Source organism: Physeter macrocephalus, unplaced genomic scaffold (genome assembly GCF_002837175.3).
Source record: "Physeter macrocephalus isolate SW-GA unplaced genomic scaffold, ASM283717v5 random_943, whole genome shotgun sequence".
Taxonomy (NCBI): domain Eukaryota; kingdom Metazoa; phylum Chordata; class Mammalia; order Artiodactyla; family Physeteridae; genus Physeter; species Physeter macrocephalus.
Window position 1 is genome coordinate 11249 of NW_021146692.1, and position 11518 is coordinate 22766.

At 48.6% G+C, this 11518-nt stretch overlaps 1 protein-coding gene across 1 annotated transcript in view; it reads right to left on the reverse strand.

Moving 5' to 3' along the window:
• LOC102992004 (tetraspanin-15) overlaps positions 1 to 8246 on the reverse strand; it is an 18364-nt gene extending 10118 nt beyond the window's left edge. Inside the window, exons 1-3 of the mRNA XM_028486946.2 lie at positions 8154 to 8246; positions 7592 to 7777; positions 6255 to 6329 (exon numbers count right to left, since the gene is read on the reverse strand). Coding sequence (XP_028342747.1) covers positions 6255 to 6329; positions 7592 to 7657 — 141 coding nt within the window. The 5' untranslated portion in view covers positions 7658 to 7777; positions 8154 to 8246. The remainder of the gene's footprint in view (positions 1 to 6254; positions 6330 to 7591; positions 7778 to 8153) is intronic.
• Between the last annotated feature and the right edge of the window lie 3272 nt (positions 8247 to 11518).

The following is an 11518-nucleotide window of genomic DNA, read 5'->3' on the forward strand; positions in this document are numbered from 1 at the left end:
TGTGGGATCCTCCCAGACCGGGGCACGAACCCGTGTCCCCTGTATCGGCAGGCGGACTCTCAAGCACTGCACCACCAGGGAAGCCCCTGGTTGTGCTGGTTCTTGCACGTGTGCCCTGCCTTCGGCACTGCGCATGTGCGTGTGCATGCCCGCGCCAGAGAGACGTGTAGAATGCTTGGGTGGTTCCTGTGGGGGTGGAGGTCGTACAGGTCATTAATTAACTCTAATTAACTGTAAAGCACGGTGCTATATCCCACAACGTTCTGAGGGACTGGGGGAGCCACTGAGAGGACGTGCCCTGTGGGAGCGTGGAAGGGAAAAGAGAATTCTGGCTTCCTCTGCTGCATCCAGAGGCCAAATGCACACAGTGCCAGCCCCACCCTGCTCTAAACCAGGTCACACAGCAGGGGCAGCTCCAATGAGGACTAGAAAACCACCTTTCACTAATGGCTGGCATGGCCTCAGAGGCACGTGGCCCGGGCTAAATTAAGCAAAGAGTAAGCAAACATCAAAGGCCATGGGATTTTCAGAGCACATTGTTCAAGCTACCAGACTCAAGCTACAAAGAACTGCCCTTTCTAGTTCTTTCTTTTAATCTAGTTTTAAAGATATCTGAAGCCCCTGCATCGCTGCTCTCAGTGGAGGCACTTGGAGAGTTTTTAAATGAATGAGGAGAATAGCTAAGGGATGTCAGATTTCTTCTGGAGGTCATGAAAATGTTCTAAAATCGACAGTGGCGATGGTTGCTCATATCTGAATGTACACTTTAAATGAGTGAATTAAATATCAGTGAAGCCTTTTTTTTTTTTGAGCCTAAATAAATGAGGAACTGGAGTGGTGGGGGGCATGGGGCAGCAGCTCCCCCAGGATGGGAGGCCAAGGAGCAGAAAGGCAGGAGTGGAAGGGCTGACAGCCAGAGCCCCCCACCAGGCATCCAGGGACGGAGCTGTCCTAGTTTCCTGCAGGCTGCCAGCCGGCTTCCATCGCTTCATGTCCGCTTCTGAGGCCCACGCTGGGGAGGCCCAATAGCTGGCAGCTCAGCTCTCATAACGCAGAGGCGGGTGCTCAGCCTAGGACTTCCTTCCTCCCTTAGTGCCTGGGCTGAGCCAGCATATCTGGGCTCCCCTCAGTACCCCCAGAAGGTGGGGATTCATCCTCGTTGCCTCCAGACCCCAGCCTCTGCTCCAGCCCTGAGATGGGCCCCATCAGACAACCAAGGGTTGACAGGAACCCAGGGAGTGAGAAAGAAAGAGGTGCAAACTTTGCAAGGTTCTCTGGAATACCCGGCTGCAGGTCACAGGATTAATCCCCATGGTGGGGGAGGGTTATGCTTTGGTCTCCCAGGTGTTTGGGGCTCCAGCTCTCACTCCCACAGTGGGAGGCACCAGCTGTGGGAATCTGTCCACAACAGTGCAGAACTTTCTCTACTTTCTTCTGGGTGGGAAGGATATATATATGCTCAGATGCTCAGTCAAGCAGGCCATGCTGTCTCCTTTCTCCCTGCCCTGACCTCATGGTCACACCCAGAGCCCGCTAGTGGCAGTGCCATGATAAACGGGCTGGGTGCTGCCCATCATTCCATGGCCTGGTGTTGGGTGTGACCACAGCACCCTCTGATCAAGGCCAGGAAGGTGGTCGCTCCCCTGACTGTTCTGGTGGTAGAGGGAAGGAGGTCGGGAATGGGTAAAGACGTACCAGCTACAGCCCAGTGCCCTCTGGGTGCCCCTGCTCAGCCCTGCCTGGCTGGGAACACACGGGCAGGAGCTGCCCACCTCCAAAACCCCCAACACCCTCCAGAGAGGCTCGGGACAAGCTGGGGTGATGGCAGGTCAAAAGCGGTGAGACCCAGACAGCTGTGGAGGTCATTCAGATTCTCTGCCCCCCACTGGGTTCAAGATGCTGCACTTCCCCTGCTTCTAATGCCCGGGCCCTCGGGGCCATCAGCTCTGCACCCAGCTCTCCAACGCATGGCCACTCGACCCTGCACAAGCAGAAAAGCTGCTTCAGTCTAACTACTGGGTCATGCCTGGCAGCAGAAACCTCATCCAGGGGCAGCGGTTGATGGAGAGTTTCTTCCTTACACTCGGGAGTCTGTTTATCTTTTGCTGCCTGGCAGTGGCCATGGTCTGTGCACCTTCCTGAGAGCCCTGTGTGAAGTTATTAGCCTGATGACTTGTCCTTATTTGTCACAAGTGGATTCTTAGAGTTAAGAGGCAGCCTGCAGGGCTGGAGACTGAACTTGTTACATTGTTGATTCAGAGAAATCTGTCTTCTCCTCTTGGTGAAGAAGAACTGGAGTTGGGCACTCACCTCCTCCCGGAACCTGACCTTGACTGTGCCTCACCTCTTCCTCCATCGTACGCTGCCCACTTCTGCCACCATCAACAGCCAGGCTGCTCCTTCCCTATCCTCGCCATTGGCCCATTTCTTGTTTTACAAAATCGCATGGCATTACAGTTGGCAGGGACATTATTTTTCTTTATATGGTATTTTCCCCCTTGATTATAAAAAAATAAAAAGAAAATTTGGGAGCTAGGGAAAAAAAGAGTCCCATCCCTCAGAGGAGATATGAATTAATATGTTAATATTTCTATTTCCTTCCAGATTTTTCCAGGCCTATTTTTTTCATTGTGGAGATCTTACTGCACTTAGTTTTGTATCTCATTTTTAAATTTTTTGAGTTATGTATCATGGGCATATGACAGCACAGCCCATCATGAGCCTCCAAAGAGCTGAGAGCCCTGAAGGTGAAGGTCCTTCCTGGGTTGCACACTGAGACCTTCCCCTGACAGGGCCCCATGAAGGGGACAACCCATCCAAGGGGAAGGAACACACTTCACCCCATGGTGCCCTCAGGGTTTGGGGATAATGGAAACTCTCACCCCTGACCTCAGGCCCACGGCATCCTCAGCTGTAAGGACTAAGGGTCTCTGGAGGTTTCGTCTTAGCTCAGTTCTCTCCCTGGAAAGGAGTGGTTTCACAGCCCCTGTTGACCTACCCGGCACTGGAAAATAAGTCAACCGCCTTTGTGAAAGCACCTGGGAAACCAGAACTGCTGTTCACTTAGGGGATTGTTTATTAAACCACTGATGCTGCTAACCCTGGCCTGGACCTGGGCTCCAGTCAGTAAAGCACTCATAACTCTGGAAAGCTGTGGGCTGGCCAGGAGCCCTGCTGGCTGCACAAAAAAGCATCCCCATTCGCAAATGGAATAAACATCTCTCTCCCCTCAAGGCTGCTGAAAAATGAACCAATACCCTGGAACTGCCAGCCCAGAGCAGATGGTCTGAAAAGTAGAAAAGAGAAAAAGGAAGGAACAGGTAGCAAAACTAGATTGGGAAGACAACCAATGGGACAAGGCAATCTACAGATTCAATGCAATCCCCTATCAAAATTCAGATGGCATCTTTCACAGAAATAGAAAAAAAAATCCTCAAATTCATATGGAACCACAACAAACCCCAACAGCCAAAGCAATCTTGAGCAAGAAGAACAAAGCTGGAGGCATCACTCTTCATGATTTCAATATTGCAAAGCTATAGTTACCAAAACAGTATGGTGTTGACATAAAAATGGATACATAGGTCCATGGAACAGAATAGAGAGCCTGGAAATAAACCCACACATATATGGTCAACTAATTTCCAGCAAAGATGCCAAGAATATACAACAGGGAAAGGACAATCTCTTTAATAAATGGTGTTGAGAAAACTGGAAATCCACATGCTAAAGAATGAAATTAGACCCTTATCTTATACCATAGACAAAAATCAACTCAAAACGAATGAAAGACTTAAATATAAGACCTGAAATTGTAGAACTAACTCCTAGAAGAAAATATAGGGAAAAACTCCTTGACATTGGTCTTAGCAGTGACTTTTTGGATCTGACATCAAACATATAGGCAATGTCGCCTATAGCAAAAATAAATAAGTGGGACTACATCAAACAAAAAAGTTTCTGCACAGCAAAATAATCAAAAAAGTAAAAAGGCAAACTGAAAATATTTGTAAACCATATATCTGATAAGAGGTTAATATCCAAAATATACACGGAACTCTTACAACTGAAAAGCAAAAAGGACAAATACAGTTGACCCTTGAACATTGCAGGGATTAGGGATGCCAACACCCAACACAGTTGAAAATCTGCATACTGCTATTTCTGCCTCAAAAACAAAGGAAATGATAAATATCTCACCCAAGGGCAGGAAGCTAAAACAGCTTAAATAGAATGAGGACTCAAACCCTAGTTCTTTTGACTCCACATATTGTGATCTCTAACCAAACATAAACTTTTCCTCACATTTAGTTATTCAAAGATCCGTAAAATGAAATACAGGTACTATATTTATTGAAAAAAATCTGTGTATAAGTGGACATACACATTTCAAACCCATGTTGTTCAAGGGTCAACTGTAATCTGAGTAAAAAACAGGCAGAGAACCTGAATAGATATTTTTCCAGAAAAGACATACAAATGGCCAACAGGTATATGAAAATATGCTCAACATCACTAAACATCAGGGAAATGCAAACTGAAACCACAATGAGATATTATCTCACTCCTGTTGGAATGTCTATTATCAAAAAATGAGAGACAAATGCTGTTGAGGAGAAAAGGGAACCTTTGTACGCTGTTGATGGGAGTGTAAATTGGTATAATCATTATGGAAAACAGTATGATGATTCCTCAAAAAATTAAAAATAGAACTACCATATGTGGTACAATCCCACTTGCGGGTATATATCCAAAGGAAATGAAATTACTATCTCACAGAGTTATCTGCCAGGAAAAGAACTCTCATGTTCACTGCAGTATGATTCACAATTGCCAAGATATGGAAACAACCTAAGGGTCTGTTGCCAGATGAATGGATAAAGATGTGAGATATATACATATATAGAGAGAGATACAGATATGTAGGTATATAGATATACATATATTCTCCATTGTGTGTGTGTGTATATATATGTATATATATATATAAAATGTATATATAATGGAATATTATTCAGCCATAAAAAAGAAGGAAAACCTGCCACTTGTGACAATATGGGTGAAACTCGAGGGTGTTATACTAGGTGAAATAAGTCAGACAGAGAAAGACAAACACTATATGGTGTCACTTATATGTGGAGTCTAAAAAAAAAAAAAAGTCAAACTCATAGAACCAGCGAGTAGAAAAGTGGTTGCCAGAGGATAGGAGGTGGGCGAAATATGGAGATGTTGGTCAATGGTACAAACTTCCAGTTATAAAATGAATAAGCTCGAGGATCTAATGTACAGCATGCTGACTATAGTTAATAATACTGTATTATACATTTGAAATTCGCTAAGGGAACAGATCTTAAGTATTCTCACCAAAAAAAAAAAAAGTTAACTATTTGAGGTGATGGGTGTATTAATTAACTTGATTGTGGTAATCCTTTCACAGTATATACATATATCAAAATCATCACACTGTACAGTTTAAATATATCACAGTTTTATTTGTCAATTATTCCCCATAAAGCTAGGGCAGGGGAGAAAAAAAGAACTGAAGAAAAGATTGGAAAGCATCCCTGAGCTGCCTCCATCTTCCTGTGTGCTCTTAGGAGGGCTTCTTAACCTCTCTGTGCCTCAATGACTCCATCAATATGATGGGAATCTCCCCTTCCATCATAAAACAGGAAGAAGACCCTGGATTCCAAGGGTGTAGACATGCCTGTGGTTAAGGCCCACCCAGTTGGTCTCCCTACTGTCCACTCTCTCCATTCAGCAGCAAGTAAAATGTGAATCAGATCACATCACTTTCCAGCATAAAACTCTCCAAAGGTTTCCTAATGCCTTTAAAACAAAAATCCAAGGCCCTACCTGATCTGCCCTGGCCAGCCCTTCCAACTTCACCTTCTACCCCCTCCCCATCACTCACCTGTTTCAGCCAAGCGGCCTCCACACTGTGCACAAACCCGCCAAGCTCCCTTCTGCCTCAGTGGCTCCCTCCGCCTGGACCTCTGTTCCCTCTGAGCCTTAGCTGGTTGGCTCCTTTTCAGCAGCATCCTCCCCACCTCCACCCCAGGCACTCTGCTATCAGCCTGTTTTGTTTTCTTGTTCTCCGGTTTACCTGTTCAGTGCCCGTCCCCCCAGCCCAATGGATGTTCCACGAGGGATTATCTGCCCAGCTCTCTGCTGCACCCCCAGTTTGCAGCCCTGGGCACACACCCAGTGGGTGACTAGCATACACATGGCTGATAAATGCGCCAGAGGCCCACCTGGTTCCGGAAGATCAAGGCCACCACGCCACCAATGAGCTCGATTATGAGGCAAATCCCAAGGATGTACATAAACTGGAAAACAAAATTCAGAGATTCACCTAGAGGGGAAGGGGAAGTGCCATCTGCTCCGAGGTCAAGCGCAATAAGGAGAATCATCTCTGTCGGAGCTCTTAGCGGCTCCTGGGCCTTTCGCCCCTTCCTCCTGTGAGGACACAGAATGTGGAGAGACATTCCCGGGAAAGCCTGTCGCTGGAGCTAGTGGTCAGGAAGAGTGACTCAGCTGTCCCAGCCAGACTGTTATCAAGGTTTGTCCCAGGGGTCCTCAGCAGGGTCTAGGTGGAGAAGCACAATCCCCTCCACCCACCCCCCACCACAAGCAGAGCTGGTCCTCGCTCTGGCTGACCCAGAGGGGACAGGCCTGGCGTGCTGGGCAGGCTGCGCAGCATTTCCAGCTCTGCCTGCAGAGGCTCTCCACAGTGGCTTCCCAGACCCCCAGGGTGGGTGAGGGGATGCCTGAGGCTTAGAGGATACACCCCCCTTTATCACAGAAACAGGCATTGTCCAAACTGATGTCAATAACTTCCAGCATCAAGACTATCCTCATAGGGGCTTTTAGGGGCTTCCCGTGTGAGGGCGACAATGAGGTCAAACACACACGTGGATGCAGAGAAAACAGATCCTCCTACCCGGCACCCCCCACTTTGGGGAGCCATCCATCTCCTGCCAGTAAGGGGGGTAGGGGGGTGGACCCCCCCCGACCCCAGGGCAGGCACTTGGCCAAGCAGGCCCATCAGAGTCCTAGGACCTTGGCCAGAGTTACCAGGAAAGATTCCCCAGAATCAAGAACCATAAGGACTGTTGGCCTGAGGCTGCGGGCCACCACTGCAAAGAGAGCCTGAGAACAGCATCGGGCGTCCAGCTGGGAGGTGGCAAGAGAGAGAGCCTGAGGGCACCGTCTATACCCCCGGACCCAGTACGGGCTTGCTGGTTACATGAGCTACTGACTCACCACCACCAACTTTTCTTGGTTTAGCTTGCTGTCATTTGAGTGTGCTTTCTCCCACCTCCAACCGACAGTCCAGACCGACACAGGGTTTAAGTAAGAAGAACAGTATTCAAATCAGCCTTTCTACGCAGAAGTGGAGGCGGCTGGGCACTCTCGGGCCAACGTGCACAGACAGGCTGACCCAGGAAACCCTCTAAAAGAGCTGGTTTGAGGCAAGGACTGAATAACTGGGATGCCCAAGGGCCCAGGGGTGCTCTCCCCAGCTCTCCTGGGGACGCCAAGGACCCCACCACCACCAGCGGCTGAGGGGTGCGTGGGACGGACTCACCGCTTGGAGAAGGCACAGGTTGTCGCGAAGGGAAGCCAGCACGCCGATGAAGGACACGATGAACATGACAACCCCCAGGAGGATGAGGATGATGGCCGGGGCCAGAAAGGCACTTTCCAGGGTTTTGTATTTCTGCCTCTCGACCTCTGCATAGATCCCCACTGACAGGACCAGGCCCCCGATCAGCTGCAGCAAGAAAGCGAGGAGTGAGAGAGGAGAAGGACTGGCAGTCACATGATCTTCCTACAAAGGGCTCGTCTGAGGGCCGTGGTGTCTGCCGTTAGAGGGGCTCACCTCAGGTGACTGGATGTGAGGGAACCTGTTATGGGCTGAACTGTGTCCCCCCAAATTCACATGCTGAAGCCCTAACCCCCAGGACCTCAGAATGGGACTGTACTTGGAGATTGAGGCTTTAAAGAGGTAATTAAGTTAAAATGAGGTCCTATGACTAGGCCTTAATCTAATACAAATGTTGTCCTTAGAAGAAGAGGAGATTAGGATACAGACACACACAGAGACAAGACCATGTGAAGACACACGGAGAAGACAGCCATCTACAAACCCAAAGAGAGAGGCCTCAGAGAAAACCAACTCTGCCCACACCTTCATCTTGGACTTCTGGCCTCCAGAACTGCAAGACAACAAATCTCTGTTGTTTAAGCCACCCAGTCTGTGGCACTTTGTTATGGCAGCCCTAGCAAACTAATACAGACCCTATTTGGAAATGCTGCTTTAGAAGAAGGTACTGGTGAGTCAGGGAAAATGCCACTGGCTAGAGGGTCAGAGAACCTGGGTTCGACTCCCAGCTGTTCCACTTGCTAACCCCGGGTGTCGGATAGGCATTGGACCACATGAGTCTGTGTTCTCATCTGAAAAATGGCTGAAGTTTATCATTTCTGCCCTGCTCACCCCCCAGGTTTTTGCAAGGCTTTCGTGAGATAAGGAAACTGGAAACACTCTTAAGTCTGAAAGCCTGGGGCCCCTGGGATGCGTATTACACAGGCAGGTCACCAAGGGAAATTTCAGAACTGCTCAGGGAGATGGGCATTTCACTCAGCACCATAAACATGGAATTTATCTTCAGAAAGACTATCGGGAAGGCCGAAAGTTGGAGCAGGAGGGCTTTTCCGGGGAATTCTTCATCATCAACTTTCCTAACGGTGGAAAGGTGACCACTGTAACAACCCATCAGAAAAAAACAGGCAAAAAAAGGCCCTTGGGGGACCACTTTTTTGCTCTCAGCCTGAAAACTCTCATACTAAATCTTCAGGGAGACTTATCAGCTGACATCACTCCGAACCCTCAGATGAGTCTGTGGCTGCACTGCCACATTGCACTGGGATCCGCAATAGTGTTCTAACTGGCCCCCTTCAGCCCGTTCTCCACACCAGAGTGACAGGCGAAACCTAATCAGGGCAGGCTGGTACTCTGTGCGCCAAGAGTAAAAGCCATAACCCTAATCACAGCCTACACAACCTGTCTGAGCTCACTTTTCACTCCCCCCACTTCCTCACTCTGCTTTAACTGCATGGGGCTCCTCACCACTGGTCAAACACATGAAGTGTGCCACCCCAGGGCCTTTGCACAGGCTGTTCCCACCGCCTGGAATGCTCTTCCTCCTGATCTCCATATGGCTCTATGGCTCCCTCCCTCACCTCCTTCCCGTGTTTGCTCAATTGTTACCTGCTCAGTGAGGCCTTTGGGGTCATCTTGTTTAAATGTAGAAAATCCCTCTCCTTGAAACTCCCGATCCCATTTTCCTGTTTTATGTTTTTCCTTTGTAATTGCAAGTATTTAACATACTACATTTTTTGTTTTATTTTTTAATTGCTTGTCTTCCCCACAAGAACATAAGCTCCACGCTAGGAGGGATTTTCGACCATTTCGGGCATCGCCAGCGCCCAGAACAGTCCTGACATTTAGGAAGTACAACAGGCATTTACAATCAATGTCTGTCAAATGGATGCAAGCCAGGCTTCCCAATAGACCCCCTTGGGTTTGAGTCTGCCACTGTCTACCCAGCCTCCTTCCCGTCCAAGGATTCTGACTTTCCGGGCCACACATTCCCGAGAGCAGATACACTAGACTTCACAGAGCAGGAGGCAGTGTGGGAGAGGAGCTGGAAGCCACGGTGCTGTCAGCAAAGGCCTGAGTAAAGGAAATGAGGGATAATACAGACAAGATGTGGGCCAGATGTGCCATGAGCACAGCTACCCCAGTGTCAACATCCGGAACTCCTCGAGTTACTCCTGGTCCACCCCCGCCTTAAACTGGCTACAATGTGCCCTCAAAGTAGATCCCCTTGACTGCCTTCTAAAGAGCACCAAGACTGTCCTGGGTAAAGGGAAGTGCCTGCTTCTCCTAAGCTTTGACAAGTGGCGGGGATGCCAAAAGTCAAACAGACCAACCTTACTTAGAAACACTGGGTAACAGAGGATTACTGGGAAGCCATCTCCCTTGGGTCCAGGGTTCTGCTGTATTTCACAGCTAAGTGCCATGCCCCTTAGTTTGAAAGGATAATCTGGGACCACTGAGACCCACTCCCCTGGTCCAAAAGGAATGCCTTCCCAACACACATGGGCCAACAGGTGTGAAAGGCATTGACAAACTTGGCCGTGAGTCACTTATTAACAAGTTGGCCATATCAGGAAAACCGTGAGTGAAATGATGTCATCCAAATTACCCAGTTGGGTAAATTTTTAAATTTATAAGACAGGATACACATACACACACACACACACACACACACACACACACACACACACTCACACACACAGGCCTCTATAGGAAAATGGGGACCACAGGAAATAAAATCTACCTTTGATAGAGAAAGATTAACCAGAGTTATTTGGTCAGTTCATGCTCCAAAACCCAGAACATGGTGAAATCATTGTTCAAGGCTGGCCTAAGCCCTGCGGGTCCTCTGAGAACAAGGGCAAGCAGCTTTAGCGAGCCAAATCCTCCCTTCCGAATTAGTGCAATTACAAGAAAGCACTCACTCAACCCTAACCCTGCACCAGACACAGAGCACAGAGATCCTTCCACCCCGGAGCTGGGGATGACGGTTAAAGAAGAACCCCACAAAGAGCTGACATCTTCAGAGCCCAGGCAGGAGTGCAGCCAACATGCAAGGCCATGAGGGCAACAGAGGTGGGGCTTTACCCTCTATCTTGGTGGAAAGTACGATTCTCAGGTTGTCACTGAACCAACAAGATAACATCTTAATATTTTCAGGATTGATTCCATATACTTTTGAGAGTTCTATGTTTCCTGTTGTAAAAAAAAAAAAAAGCTCTTCTTGGGCAGGATGGACACAGGCTCTGACATCTTCTCAGTGCCCTAGCCTGTCCCCCTCCCTCCTCCCCGCTTGAGGCTATGCTTTTGGATTAAAGTACCATAAACCATCTCCCAAACACCAGAGCTCTCATTGGCCTCCATTCTGAGCAGAACTGACCCCAGCCCTCTTAGTAAAGGCAGTCAGTGGCTTCTTCTATTTTTATAAGCTCCGGGGACACTCCAGAACAGCCTTGCCGGGAGGAAACAAAACTTCCTTTGGTCTGATCTCCCTCCTGTTACAAAAGATCACATTTTCCTTGCTAGTCAGCCTTGCAACATTTCCAGACCACTAAAGCCATAGGAAAGCTACTGTGGCAAACGCAGACCCAAACCTCTGGACTCCCGCACCACGGTGTACTGAGCTATCACAGGTTCGTGTCTCCTGGTCCAGCCCTCCCAGCGGCCAGCAGGCAGTCCCCGAGGAGGCTTCGCACACAGCACACGCTGATCTGGGCTCCTCATTCAAGGGTCCCAGGGGCAGTAGGCACGGGGAGAGGCCGGCATACCCTTCCCAGGCACTTCAAGATTTCCAAATGATATTTACATCTCCGAGGACATCAGTTTATGTTTCCATGTGAGTATAAAATTAAC